This window comes from Dipodomys ordii, unplaced genomic scaffold (genome assembly GCF_000151885.1).
Source record: "Dipodomys ordii isolate 6190 unplaced genomic scaffold, Dord_2.0 Scaffold61, whole genome shotgun sequence".
Taxonomy (NCBI): Eukaryota; Metazoa; Chordata; class Mammalia; order Rodentia; family Heteromyidae; genus Dipodomys; species Dipodomys ordii.
In genome coordinates this window covers 5,207,480-5,222,944 of record NW_012267277.1, presented here as the reverse complement: position 1 = coordinate 5,222,944, position 15,465 = coordinate 5,207,480, and the positions used below count along the sequence as shown (strand labels likewise).

Genomic DNA, 15,465 nt, shown 5'->3' with positions numbered 1-15,465 from the left:
TTGTGGTTCAAAGTCAGCTTGGGCAAAAAAAGTTCATGAGACTATTATCTCCAATTAAGCACCAAAAAAGTTTGAAGTGGGGCTGTGGCTCAGGTGGTAGAGTGCTAGCCTTCAGCACAGAAAGCTCAGGGGCAGTGCCCAGCCCTCCCCCTGCTCCAAGTTCAAGCCCCAGGACACACACACACAAACACACACACACACACACACACACACACACACAGAACCATTACCTGTGGCTAACATAGTTCAGTACCTCTTTCCATCTTCTGTACCACACAGTGTCAGTAGTATATGAGAATGCACTTCACAAAACATCACAATGCTTTGACATACACACATACACACACACACCACCACAGCTACCACCACCACCACCACCACAACCACCACCACCACCACCACACTTGGAAGTATTAGTTCTACCATAAAGCATAAAATATGATGTCATTTGCAGGTAAATGGATGGAACTGGAGAGCATCAAGGTAAGTAAAATAAGCCAGGTTCATGAAAAAGGTCATTTTTCTCTTATATGTGAATGCTAGACCAAAAAAGATAAACATATGCTTAAATACCTACCTACATATACATACATAGAACATTCTTGCAATTGTGGAACTGTTTGAGGGGATTAGAGAGGGAGAAGAAAAGACATTATTCAGAGGTGGAAAAATAATCAAAATCCACTGTTATTGTATATCAAGATGGTATAGACAAACCCCAAAAAGTAAGGTGGGTAAGGGAAATGTCCTTTTGCACCAAAGGTGCCAATATGCTCTCATTCCAGAACCCTATGAATATGTTATCCTGAATGGCAGAAGGGATTTAACAGATGTGATTCAGGTTACAGATCTTGACAATCCGTCTCAACCTGGATTATCTGGGTGGGCCCCATCTAATCACATGAGTTCCTACAAGGGGGACATCTTCAAAGAAAGAAGGGCAGAGATGAAATTGCTGACTCTGAAGACTGAGGAACAGAAGAATGGGTGAACACAAGTAGGCCACTATTTTTCCAAGTAGTCCAATAACTGAAAGGACCTAAATTCTGCCAACAACCTGGGAAAGTTGGAAACAGAATTTCTCCTGGGTCCTCCAGAAAGGGACAGAATTCTATGACACTTGCTTTTAGCCCTGGGAGACCTGTGCTGAGCTTTTGAACTAGGGCACAGTGAGATAACAAATACATATTGTTTAAGCCACTAAGTTTAGGGTAACTTGTTGAAGTAGCCACTGAAAACTAGTATACTGTGGTTTGCAATATTTTTTAAATATTGTTATTATAAAGGCGATATACAGAGAAGTTAGAGTTACATAAGTCAGGTAATGAAGACACTTTTTGACAATGTCACCCATTTCTTCCCTCTCTCCCAGTTTTTCCCCTCCCATCCACACCCACAAGTTGTATAGTTCGCTTTCAACATAGCGTCTAGTGAGTTCACCCTTTGTCTCTCCATTTCTGTGTGTAGCTTGCAATTTTATAAACAAGAGGTATGCAGTGTGTTGGTTAAAGACATGGATTAGAAGGCTAATTTACCTTCCTTCTCATTCTAGTTGTGCCACTTACTAAATGTGTGACCTGGGCAAAAAAAAAATTAACTTCTTAACCTCTGAATTTTCTCCTCCAGGAATCATATGGTCACACATGCCAATTAGAATAAAGGAGTAAAGGAAACAACCAAACTAAAATACTGTTTAAAGAGAGTCAGTAATAAAATACAGACTGCGGATCTCTTCTTCACAATGTTTGGGATAAGAAATGTTTCAACTTTTCTTTTTCTTTTTTTCAAATTTAGATTTTAAATATCTGTATGTACACAATGAGATTATTGGGTAGGTGACCCAAGTTTAAACACACAATGTTTAAACTTATGTTTTCCATACACAGCTTAAAGGTAATTTTATGCAATTTTTTTTAGTACACTTGTGTTTTGTCTGGGGCTAGTCACATGAGTTCAGGTGTGGAATTTTCCACTGTGGTTTTATGAAAACATGCAAAAAATTTCAGATTTTGGAGGCCTTGGGATTTTAGGGCTAACTCTGTGGCTTAAAAAGAAAGACATTTGATTCTCAGGTCATAGTTGGCAATCAGTGTACCACCTGGCTGACCACAACTATGTTATACAAACCAGGTGGGCCACGGAGGCCTCTGAAGGCAGGTGGCTTCCAAGTCTGCTCCTGCCTCTCTAACAGCAGAGGTCTAGGAACAGAGGTGTTCTCATGAGCAAGTGGAGTAGAAGCATTGTTCATGTGTCACAACTAGTGAGTTCCCCCACCCCCTCCCAGGTCCTTTGGGTGACTTGCTGTAGCTCAAATGGGAAGGATACCTTAATTGAATAATCAGTCTTTTCAGAGCTTACACGTGATCTTTAAAATCAAGCATGTTAGATAAAGTTATGCCTCTTTTATAAATAGGAAAACAAGTCAGGTAGCATCAAAGCTCATCCATTTTACATGTAACTAAAGTATTTCTTCATGGTTAGTGATTTTTAAAAGCTAAGGAATAACCACAACTTAAGAAAAATGATTGAGAAAAAAATTAAAACAATGCATGGTGTTCCCAAACTGCTTTGTTAAATGATTTTTTTAATTCAATACATATCCCACAAAATTAAGAAAAATGAGGGAAGGAGTGGGTGGGGAGGGATGGGTGAGAATGTTGACAGTGATCAAGATGCACTGTATTCATAAGCTGGTTTGTTGAATGGCAACTCCCTTGTACAACTACATAGAGATAATAAAAATATTTTTTAAAAATGAAATACATGAGACGAGCAAGTCACACAACATGGACCCTAGGTGAACAGAGTCAGCGTTTCAGAACTCTAGTAATTTCACCTCCAGCTGCCTGACTTGGGTACATCCCTTCTCATCTTTGGACTTCAGTTTCTTCATCTATAAAATAGGGGTGTTGCACCCTAAATGGTCCTCTTTTCAGCTCTAAAGGTTACAAAATAGGTAAGAAAGGAAGAGGGATTCATTTACAAAATGTTCCACTGAAGGAGAGAGCAGTCACAAGCCCGTTGGAGGCTCAGAAAACAAGCTGCAACCTGCTGGCTGAGCAGCAAAGGCGTCTCACATTCCTTCCAAGCTCAGCCCCAGGCCTGAGCTCAATCAAAACAGGGAATGGTAAATTTGGGAGAGAGGTGGGATTTTGAAGGTGGACTGTGAGCCCTGAGGGTAGCCAGGCTGGAAGACTTGTCTTCAGCAAAGACAAAGCAGAAGCATGAGTTGCTCAGGGGATACAGATAAGAAAGTCATCTCTACCTGTTACGTGTCTGGAGAGCAACCTGGGCCAGGGAGCTTAAAACCAAGATCCTAACGCTGGCTTTATAGCACATAGAGAATGTGAGTTCATGGGTTTCATCAATCTCTTCTGACCTCAGTTTTCTTATATGTGTCATAATAAGGAAGAAAAATATAGTACCCAGATTGTTGTAAGCACTTATATCAACTCTCTCATCCATTGGAACCACAGCAAGAGAGGATGTAGTAGTTTCATTTAATAGTTGAGAAGACAGGGGAGATACAAGACTCCCTCACCAAAAAAAAAAAAAAAAGACTCCCTCACAAAAAGGAGCAAAATTTGAACTCAGGTTTGTCAATATTGTTTCTAATTTCTGGTAAGCCAGTATCTCGTAGATCATATACATGCAAGCACTTTTCCCGTGGTGAGTGTTATGAAATGCAGGAAATCCCAGTGAGGAATTAGCCCAGAAACTTAAATATTGCACAAAAGTGATATTCTTATGGTGTACAGGGCTTGGGTGAGCAGCCCCTCAGCTCAGTTTGCCCTCTTAGGCATAAACCTGTTTATTTTCTAGTCAAGTGATCATTGTTTGAAGTGACTCTAGGAACAAGGTTTTCCAGTCCCATTTGTGCCATGGGAACTTTAGGCGTTAGAGGATTGCCAAGATCCCACCTGTTAAAGGCACTTGGGTGACCCAGAAAGGGGAAACCACAAAGTTAAGAGTCTCATTCTCATTGTTATCTCTAACTTCTGGCACTTCTGGTTCTAAGGCACCATCCCATATCAGCCCCCTCCTTTTAGGAAGTCTCATTTTAGCCTGAGAGGATGTTTGAGGACTGAGGACAGTTCTTCTACAGCCTGGCCAACAGCAGATGTTGAGATCTCATGAGACCCGAAGTGTCTCAACACCATAGCCCAGCGCCAGGCTTTATAACCAAACAGTGCCAAGAAGACCATATCAGAGTCTCCCCCTCATCCTCATGGTGTAGTTAGCATGGACTGTAGGCATGGGGTGTGTCAATATAGACTGTAGAAGTGGGTTGCAAGGAGGGACATGACATCAACATCGATTCCATTTCTGGGGCATAAACTGAAGTTCTGGGTCTAGTTTATTAGTTGTATGATATCTGATATACCAACCACTCCCTTCTTTCTACTCCCCCCTCCCCTTTCCCCTTGCTTGCTTCTGTGGTATGCGGAAACTTCTTTTCCTTCTAGGCTATCCTACAGTACACACTTGGCTTCCCATAAATGAATATAAATGAGTGAAAAGGAGAAAATAAGCCTAGAGTTGTCTGGGGCTGGTTTTTACAGCAAATAGGAAATATAAGTCTTCAAGGTGTATTACTAATAAAAGTTTAGAGAAACAATCTGATATAAGCACAGCCAGATCACAGGGCCACTACAGACCAGCTACAGTTGTTTAACCTCTTCTAGATCCACAACACTTTGAGATTAAGAAATTTGCCCAAGGGCTAAATGAGAAAGTTACCTCCTATTTCCATGGGGCTGGGATTCAAAGGAGAGGCTGCTTGTAAAACAAGTTGGTGCTCTTCATCACCACTTGTAAGAAATCCATGATCAGAGATAGCCAAGGAATCTGGCCTACTTTCCCACTTTAAAGGAAGTTTCTAAATCATCCTTAACTCTCACCCTCTGCTGATGGAACCCAGGACTTCGTGCATGCCAGGCAAGTGTTCTACCACTGAACCATATCCCACTCCACCCCCAATGATAATCTTATTTACAAAGAAGAATATTTGTACTGACCAGTGAAGGTAGCTTTGAAGGTGGTTGTTCCTGCAAAGAAGTGGTAGAATTCAAAATACAAAACCCAAGTCGTAAGAAAATTAAGACAGAGAAGACCCAAGTAGCATAAATCTGGAAGAAGTTTCCCCATACTCCATCTTGGGGGTTTGTGATTTTCTTGTATTTTATTAAATTCGTGTTTTTTGTGTTGTTTTTTTAAAAAAAATCACAGCAGCGTTATCAAACACAGCATATACACACACACACACACACACATTTTTACAAAAAGAAAACATTATTAATTTCAATTGTACTAAAGATAAGCCAAGGAATGATTACATGTTTCTGGGCCAGTGTGGCCTCCAACAAAAGACATGGAAAAATGTGTTCTGGCATCAGAAACCAGCTTCTTTCCTGGTGGCCAGCAGACGTGGTCAGTAATATAAACCATGGTGAATGAGGACACGACACAGGTACAATTAGCAAAGTCCTCTTCTCTGGGGAAGGTCAGATGGAGGAGAACTCCTCTGATGATTTAAACCCAAGGAAGCAGACACACTGCTTTCCAGCCGAACTCCTGTGAGCCTTTGAGATGGATTGGAGTCCAGCCACTGGCAAAAGACTCTGGGTCTGAGACACTTGCTCCTGACCCATTAAGACTGGGCCGTCCCTTCCCTACTTAGATTTCTAGTTGGGCCCAAAGGAAGGCAGGGTGCTTTTAGAAATGCTTCCTTCAAGAAAGATGAAAGAAGAGACCCTGAATCCAGGATCTCAGCAAATGTGTTGCGCCTGGAGATGGTAGGAGAGGGTAGGCCCTAAGGGAGAACACCTCTTTTAGGTCAGGAATCATGATGAGTGACTCACTTTGATCTGGGGAGGGGGTGAGGGGGTCACCCACATCTGGTGTGTCTCCCTCTCCCCACTCCTGCCAAACTCCCTCCCGCCCCCCGTCCCCTCTTCCCTGTTCCTACAAGCTCGGTTCATTTCTTAACTCCCCCAGTTCTTTGATCTCCACCTTCTTGTACTTCCCGGACTTCTTACGATTGGTGATGACCAGGACGACCAGCCCGGCCACCAGGGCCACCACGACCACGGCGATGACGGCGATGAGGCCGGCGGTGAGGCGCTTCATGGAGAACTCGGGGGGCTTCTCGTCCAGGTAGTAGATGAGCGTTCGCTCCACGTGCAGGGGCTCTCCGCGCACCCGCACATCCAGGCCGCGGCGTCCCTGGAACAAGGACTCGCCCTTGACGTCCCTCTCGAAGTAGTAGGCGGCGTCGGCGATGTCCACGTCGCCGGGGGCCTTCTGCGACGCGTTCTGGCGCAGCTCGATCTGGATGGTGGGCTCCTCGTAGTGCACGGCCGCCAGGAACCGGGGGTGCAGGCGGTAGCGCTCGCGGAAGAGCCGCCGCAGCTCGGCGTCCAGGTCGGAGTGGTTGAAGGCGCGCGCGGCGGGGCGGTGGCGCAGGTCGATGAGGATGTGGTGGGTGCGCACCACCTCGTCGCAGCGCAGGCTCGGGTCGCCCTTGTCGGTGCGGCGCACGCCCACCGAGTTCACGCACCAGCACACCGAGGACGTCTGGTTACACTGGCGCGCCTTGAAGCGGCCCTGGGGGTCGCACTCGGGGTCGTAGAGGCCGTCGTTGTCCACGATCGCCTGCTCGCTGGGGCGCACCAGCGTGCGGCCGCTCTTCGGGGCGCTCATGCGGGCCTTGAGCAGCAGGCACTTGGAGGTCAGCGTGGAACAGTCCACCACCACGCCCGAGCCCAGCGCGCGGCACTGGCAGGCGCCGCCCGGGCCGTCCGGGCCGCAGATGGTCATCTTGTTGGTGGCACAGGTGCAGTTGGTCTGCGAGGCCGCGTAACCGGCCACCGCCGCCAGCACCAGCAGCACCGGCAGCGGCCGCGGCGCGGAGCCCGGGCCCCTGGCCATGGTGGGGCGCAGGAGGCGCGTGGACCGGACGAAGGCGGGCGAGGTCGCTCGGAGCGGGGAGAAGCTGTGAGGAGGAGAGGGGAAGGGAAAAGCGGGTCCCACGCGTTCCCGATCCCCGCAGCCTGGCCCCGTCTGGCGGGCGTCTGTCGCCCGGGCCCGCTCCCTCCGGGGCTCTTATACTCCGCCCGACAGGCCCGGCCGGTTTGCCGCCAGTCACCCAATGGTATCTGGGTGACACATTGTGGCTCCCACTCGCGGTCCCACAGAGGGCCCCGCCAACCCCGCGCCGCCCCGCGATAGGATCAGGGCCCCGGAAAACTGACTCCACCCTCCCCCGTCTCCTCCCGACCGAAAGCGGGGCAGAGGAAAAACCGATACTCACCTGGCGGGTACCTGGGCCCGCCCCCACCCTATCCAGGGAACGAGCGACTCCTCCCCCTCCCCCTCCCCCTCCGCAACACGTCGGCTGGCGGGCGACCCCCCCCCCCCCGCCCCCCCCCCCGGCCTGGCCGGGCCCCACCCCGGGAGCACCCGCCCTGCAGCAAGGCCGCTCGGCTGTTGGTTCTCCCTGGCTGAGATTCTTAGCAGTTTTACTGAGACATGGGGCCCAGGATAGTGGCGCCCCTCTCCACCCAGACTTCCTCTCGGCCTATCTACTTTTCCAAGTGTCCTTTCCTCAAGGTCTTTCAAGGGAATCTGTGTCTCTTCCACGTCCTCTGGCACGCAGGTTCTCCAAACAGCACACCTGGATACAGTGTATCAAGCCGCAAACCTCATCTCCTTCGATCCGTCCCCAACAGACCCTGGCTATCTTTCAGATCCATTGAGATGAGGCTTAGAGACCTAAAGCCACAAAGCTATTGCTCCCCCCTCTGATTCCTGGGAGAAGTCTTGGTCCTCTGCCTGGCTATTAGGAGACAAGGAAAAAAAAAAATCTGGGAACGAAGTGGTTCAGAATCTGTGTAACAGCGCATCACAAGTGTCCAATGTATTTATTAAAAGTTCTGTTAAACATCTTTCACACACAAAATGTTATGTCTGTACATAGTTTAGAGACGTGAAAAAGGCCACATTCTTAAAGAGCTAGCCAAGACCATAAGGGAATGTGAGGTCTTTGAATAACTTAATTCTAAAAGGAGAAGGGGAGTGTGTGTGTGTGTGTGTGTGTGTGTGTGTGTTTGCACTAGGGCTTGAACTCAGTGCTTTGTGTCCTCAATTAAATTTTTCTGCTCAAGGTTGGTACTCTACCACTTGAGCCACATCTCCATTTTCTGGCTTTTTGCTGGTTAATTGGAGATAAGAGTATCACTTTCCTGCTCCAGACTGGCTTTGAACCATGATTCTCAGATTTCAGCCTTCTGAGTAGCTAGCTAGTCTTACAGGCTTGGGCTACCAAGACCCAGCTAAAAGGGCAATGACTACATTTCTTCTTCTGGATCCCACGAACGTAACTGGACCACTAAAAGGAATGAAAGGATGGAGCCTGTGAGAAATCACTGGTCTGCCTCTGTGGCTCTCTTAATGGGGAGGAGGGATAGCAATCTCTTTTCTGAATCGCTGAGAAAGTCCAGGGTTCCAAAGCTGTGGTAAAATTAACAATCATTAGCAAGCTATAATTATTCCCAGGTCCTCCATCAAAGCACATTTTATACATTCAGCATTTAATGCGCACCACCAGGAGCACAAGGGTGGTATTTGACGCATGAAAGCCAGCCGGGCCTCTGCCCCATTAATTTTCAAGCAGTTCCTGAGGCAGGTAGAATAAAACATATTATTTTGTCTATTATTACAGGTAGAAGAAGTTGGAGATGGGAGTGACAAGAGATGTACATTTACCCCTGTGCTTTCTACTCCCAACACCTCTCTTCAGGTCTTCCTTGGACAAACAGCCTAGCTAGCTTCTAGTTTCTTTCCGCCTCAGCAACCTCAGTTCACTCTGCCTCAGAGAATACTTTCTAAGTCACAAATCTGTTCCTATCTCCTCTGTACCAAGAATGCTTCCAGCTTGAAGTGTGTCTTTTGGAGAGAGGTGTACCGTTGGCTCTTAGAACAACATTCATACATTTCCCCCCTTTCAAAAATTCTCTTTAAGTACTTATATAAAAGGGGTTTCAATTCAACAGATCAGTTTATAGGTACAATGCATCTTGATCAATGTCACCTCTTCATGCCATTCCTATAATGACCTAATAGGCAAGCTATTAAACACTTTGTCTTCATTTCCTCTTCTATAAAATGGGTTAATAAAAACACCTTTCAAGGCAAGCTTGAGAATTAATGTTGATAAACTTTTAGGAAAGTGTCTGACAGCATCTGCATGTAGTAAGCAATGGATGGATGGATAGACGGACAGATGTTATTCACTGTCAGTGTCAGGGTCTTCATTGTTCTCATCATCACTATTATACTTGTCAACTGCTCCAGTCTTCCTGGTGCTTGAAAGCCTTTACTAAGTCTTCTACCTGGACTCTCCCCTTCTTTATCTTATCAGTGCTTATTTATTTATTTTTGTTGGACATGTGGTATGGCTTGAATTCTGGGCCCGGGTGCTGTCCCTGAGCTCTTTTGCTCAAGTTTAGCACTCCACCACTTGGAGCCAGGCTCCACTTCCTAATCAGTGTTTTAAATTATGTTTTTCATACTCAGTTCTTGTCTCACCTTCAGGAAGTCTTCCTTAATGAGGTTCTCCATATCATATCCTGTTCCTCTTCTCTGTGATTTCCAAATCTTGAGAATCCTCAGATTAGTCCATACTGCCTTTTCTGAGCTTCCGTCCCCATCTGTAAAGTAGTTATCTCAGAGTCTCTGTTTCATAAATTACTGGTTCTGAGAATCAAATCTAAATAGATGAGATGATAGATGCCAAAGCTTTGTAAACTTCAAGACTACAAAAACATTACATTTTTATTTTCATACTCAATCTTAGCCAAAAGTCTGAGAATGCATTTTCATTTTTTAACACACCTATGCCATCTTCTCACTTTTTCAGTGACTGAAAGTCACCAAGTTTTACCCTCTAGTCCCAGGTTGGCAGGAAGAAAGATGAGGAGGGGGATTATTGGGGCCAAGGAAAGTCCTGTGACAATCATTGAATACTTAGCTGAGACAGCACTAAATGGCTGCATAAGTGGGGCTAGAGCTCAGAGGTTTCTAAGCTTCAATCATTACAGACCAGGAAAACTGGAAAAGACGTCGTCAAACCTTTCACATTCTCCTCTAAGGGAAGAGTGAACGAAAGATGGCTTCAATTTCCCCTAGCCTCTTTTTCTTCTGTGAATCTGCCCAGCTTTCCCCGATAGGCACACAGACACCAGGATGAGTCAGTAAATAAGCACAGCCCCATCTCTGATTTTCCCTCCACCTCCTAACTAGCCTTTTTTAAAAAGTTACATATCAACTATTCCTCTTTGTACTTGTGTTACAATTTTTAAATATTGCAGAAAAACAGTCCGTCAACAAGCTTGTCAAGCGTTTACAAGGTGCAGAAACTACGTGTGCTGAGCACTCCAGCTCCAGCACAGCATGGAGGAGGCACTGAGTGGTGTACTGGATTAATTCACATTGCTCTGTCCCAAGAATGTGACAGCATCAGCATTCAGAGCTTCTCTCTTGATCTAAGTTACACCTTGAATCTCAGCCACAAATCTCCATCCTCACTTTAACCTGCCTGACAAACGCCCAATTTCAAGGAAGACTGAGTAAGGATGCCTAATAATGCTTTTATGAATGATCCTAGACTTTTACTGACCAAGTTGAAGAAGGGATGTGGTCTTATGGGTCCAAGAGCAGCCAGAGGTTCTGTAGAGGGTGTTTGTATGAAAATGGACACTGGATCCACTGAGACTTAGGCTCAAATTCTAGCTTCAATATTTACTGGATAGTTGGTTTTGAGCAAGTTACATCACTACTAAGACCCTCAGTTTCCATAATTGTAAAATGAGTGTGGTAATGCCAGCATTCACCTTGCTAGTAAGAACTCATTATTCCCCCACCAAAATACATACTTCATATATTTTTGTGCTGTGTTTTATAAATTCTTTGCAATCACCCAGTATTCTTAGTATAAAACTAAGAGCAACACAGACTCTATGTATGAGATATTAAAATAAAGTGCATACACACATACACATTCAGTATTCATTAATTTAAAAACCAGCACCAAGCTGGGCTCCACTGACTCACACTTGTAATCCTTGTTACTCAGGAGGCTGAAATCTGAGGATGAAAGTTTGAAGCCAGCCTAAGCAAGAAAGTCCATGAGACTCTCATCTCCAATTAATGACTAAAAAACTCAGAAATATAGCTGTTGCTCAAATGGTAGATCACTACTTTTTAGTAAAAAGCCAGGGTCTGTGCCAAGACTGGTACACACACACACACATACACACACACACACACACACACACACACACACACACACACACACAGCAACACCATGCAGAATTGTTTTAATGATTCACGATAACACAAAACAACACAGCATTTGAGTGAACTAAGTAGATTAGTCCCAGTTACTCTTTATTAGCCATCTCAGGAATATAAGGATGTTTTGAGATTGTTAAGCGATTCTGCACAAAACTAGTGATTATGTTGAAAATCAAGTCCAGAGTTGGGTGGTAGGGATGAGAGCTGCCAAAAGTGCCCACCATCCCCTGACTCCAGGATACAGGAATATATAGAATATCTATATACAGATAGGGCTTCGCTATGCTTAGTCCCATTATCTGCTGGAATCCCACATGCCTCTGGGGAGCAGGCAAGAAGATATTATTATCCCTATCTTCCAGATGTGGAAATAGAAACCTTGGAAGGAAAAGAGAGAACCAGTTCCTCCTCACATGCTTCTAAGTGGTGAGGCCAGGTCTGGAATCCAAGTCTCCTGACTGTAAATGCATATAGAAATTAACAAAGATGGAATTAACACAGGGGTGAAAAGGTTAAGATCTCATCTCATGCCTCCTCCTCTTGTAGCACCACCACCTTTTCTTCCTCTCAGTGCAAAGGCCAGGATAAGCTAAAATGCATAACCTTCCTGTCTCCACCTCCCGAATGTTGGGATGACAGGTGTACATGATAACACTCAGCTACACAGACATTTTGTTCCATGACACATTTTAGTTCTTTGTGGGTTCTTGAATGAGCCAGAGTTAAGTCAAAGTATTCATATGAGAAACTGGGTGTGGTCTAGCTCTTGGCTACCCAGGGACTGTTTGATCTTTTCACTTTTCTGAGAAGATGACACATTTCTGTTTATATTTGCTCATTTGGATGGAACTATGCTCAGTTTTCTTTTTATTTATTTATTTATTTTGCCAGTTGTGGGTTTGAACTCTATTCCTGAGCTTCTTTTGCTCAAGGTCAGTGGTGTACCACTTGAGCCACAGCACCAATTTTGGGCTTTTTCTGAATAGTTCATCGAAGATAAGAGTCTCATGGACTTTCCTGCCCAGGCTGACTTCGAATTGTGATCCTCAGATCTCAGCCTCCTGAATAGCTAAGATTACAGGCGTGAGCCACCAGCACCTGGCTTCAGTTTTGTTTTGTTTTGTTTTAGAGAGGTCTATGGTTATACTGGATTTTTGTAGTTTATTTTGATTTTTAAAAAGACAGTGATTCTGCCTGCGTGTGTGGTGGTTCATTTTGGTGTTTCCTTCTTGATATGATTTCCTTGTCCATGTTACCAAGGATCCCCTTTTGTTCTGGTCTCTCCTTCTGGGTATAGCTGGCTTCTTTACCAACAGTTTTTAAGGACAGAAAGCCTGTAAAATAGCCAATAATGCTGTCCTTCATTTGTTGTTGTTAATCTCACTGGGTAAGCAGTTTCTGGTGAAATCTGGCAACAAATGAGAGATTGGGAAATCTTGCCCCTGTGTTCCTGTGGCAGCCACATTGCTGGAACCCACAGAGATGAGTCATATTGCTTCCTTTCCCAGAGCTGGCCAGGTGATGTGTGAAGTGCCAGTGAGAGGGTGGGCAGGTGTTTGCTGTGTCTAAGCACTTCCGGCGTGCTGACAGGTATTAAGAGGCCTCACATTTTCTGTTGTCACCCCCAACTAGCCCTCCTTTCCAGTTCACCTTGATCCAAGTGCTGTTTCTTAAGGTCACTGACAGGGATTTTAGAGGAGGAATCCTGCTTCAATCCTATACAAGGGAGAAGCATGTACCATTGGGGGGAAAAAAGGACAACATATTCTTTTTCTCATAGAACAGCCCAATGAAATCCCAGACACCTTTATTAGAAAGTACAGCATAATCTTCAGGGGCCTTCAGTATCTGTAAAATTTCCAAAAGCTGATCCAAATTTCTAATCAGGGAGCAATAAGTAAAGTGATTTTTATCTTGTATTCCTTGGTTCTGGAGATATTTGAAACCCACTCTTGTGTTCTCAGTTCCTGTCTCTCTAGATACAACATCTCTTTTCCTTCATCCCTCCTCCTGGGCCAATTTCACTCCCTAGGTTGTGGCTGGCATTGTTTCTGCCAGTGGCAAGTCCAGCAAATGATGTCATATGACCAGGTGGTTGGGGAAATACCAGCAGAGGAATCTGGGAAAGCTGTACAGGTTTGCTTCTGTTGAGTCACATCTACTCTCTACTCAGGAAGGTAGGAGGAAAACCCAAACAAACTAATTTCTCATCTAACTAATTTTTCCTTTCCTGGGAACAGATGGTCCCTAAATATACTTAGATTAAAATTATAGAGAGCCTATCATGGGTCAGCAGCTCAGCAGATGCTACCTCTAGCTTCACAAGATCTAAATGAGGTAGGTGTTGTTATTTTCCCTTCATAATTAGGGAAACTCAGGCAAAAGGTACTTGCCCAAGTATCTGCAGGTCATCCATGGCAGGTCTGGGATTCATTTGTGTGTGGCTCTGAGGCTCTGCCCTTTCTGAACTTCCAATCTGCTATAGACAGACTAGGTGAATTTTCTGATCCCAAGTGTTTTCAGCTCCAGCACAGTTGTCTACAAGTTCAAACCACATCTCAACAATATTTCCTTCTGCAGTTGTTGAAACAGAGCACCACAGGGGAGGGCAAAATCGTCTCTTCACTGAAGCCAAAAAACAATAGGGCTGTGATTTTTACCCAACCACTCCCACTTTTGCTGGCACCAAACCTCGCCTTTTGGGGAAAGCAGACAAAGAATGAGCAGCACTGTACAGATGAAAGACATACATTTAGGTGCAGGCAAAGCTTTGTCCAAAGCAAGAGGGCAGGATAGACCCAGAACCCATGATAGAAGATGCTGTCCTTAACCCTGAGCTGTTCTTCCCATGGGTACAGACACCCAACACCTAAGCCATCTCCCTAGTTTTGATGGCTCTCCTTCTCCATCCTACCTCTGCTGCGGTCCATCTTGAGTCATCATCAGCCACATCAGTCCTGGGCTGAGTCTGCTGTAGGTCTAGACTCCACTCCTACTCAGCAGCTATGAGTCATCAGACACACTGCAGATGGAAGTGGAGGCGAGAAGAATGGAGGAGAGGCAAAGTTCAGAAGTCTAGAGCAATGAGGAAAGGGAGAAAGAAAAGACTTCACTGTTCTCTAGTTCTGGGACACATGGGCCCAAGGCAAAAGGGCAAGAAAGTCTCCTTTGTTTGTCTGGCCTAAGTAGGATGCAAAAGATTGAATTCATTTCTTTGGATTCATGTGATAAGCTCTGGCTCTGCCAGCTGAACTTCAGTTATAACCTATCAAACCATGACTGATGGGAAAAGAGGCTGCCTTCAACAGCGTCTCCAAGGTTATAGGCAATGACCAATTAGAAGGCAACCAAGATATAACAGAACCCAAACACTCAGCACTTACAAGTTCCTTTCCCCTCCCACTCTACTGATCCTTTGTATATCCATTCAACCTTCTAGCCAGTTCATTCATCCTTCTAACCAGTGAGCCAGGATTCCTTTACAAGTGCCTGGCCTGCACCAAGCCAAGGAGATATAGGCTAATAACAGCTGTTACTAAGGGCTTACAAGTACTACCTGGTGGGGCCCAGGACATATGTGTTGACAGAGAAACATACAGATAATTACAATAAGTCATGAGTATAAGCCACAGTTCCTATCCCCTCAGTAAAATGGAGTTGCAGAATATATCACTAATAAAACCTAAGTTGCTCTTAAGCCCAACTTCTTTTTCTAAATATTTTTAATGATGATTATTTAGAACATTATGTGTGAGAGGGGGAGAACCCCATTGATGGAATAGTATTTGGGGAATTTTTGGTTTGTGTTTTTTTTTGTATTCATGTATGTGTGTGTTTGTGCCAGTCCAGGAGCTTGAATTCAGGGCCTGTTCACTGTCCCCGAGTTTTTTTTTTTTCTTCTCAAGGATAGCCCCATATGCACTTGAGCCATAGTCCCACTTCTAGGATTTTTGGTGCTTAATTGGAGGTCAGAGTATCACAGGCTTCCCTGCCTGGCCTACGATTTAACTACAATCCTCAGATCTCAGCCTCCTGAGCCACCAGCAACCAGCTCAATATTTGTATTTCAAAAAGACAACCCAAATTAGTAACATTTGGGTAGAAAAGACA

General features: G+C 45.0%; 1 protein-coding gene across 1 annotated transcript; it reads right to left on the bottom strand.

The window, feature by feature from the left end:
* Positions 1-5,233: 5,233 nt before the first annotated feature.
* On the bottom strand, positions 5,234-7,019 carry Tacstd2 (tumor-associated calcium signal transducer 2). The gene has a single exon (XM_013022341.1). The coding sequence runs from the start codon at positions 6,928-6,930 to the stop codon at positions 5,965-5,967; it is 966 nt and encodes a 321-aa protein (XP_012877795.1). The 5' UTR covers positions 6,931-7,019; the 3' UTR covers positions 5,234-5,964.
* Positions 7,020-15,465: the final 8,446 nt, after the last annotated feature.

Excerpts from the sequence above, each read along its gene's own strand:
- Tacstd2 (XM_013022341.1), bottom strand. The coding sequence starts at position 6,930 with ATGGCCAGGGGCCCGGGCTCCGCGCCGCGGCCGCTGCCGGTGCTGCTG.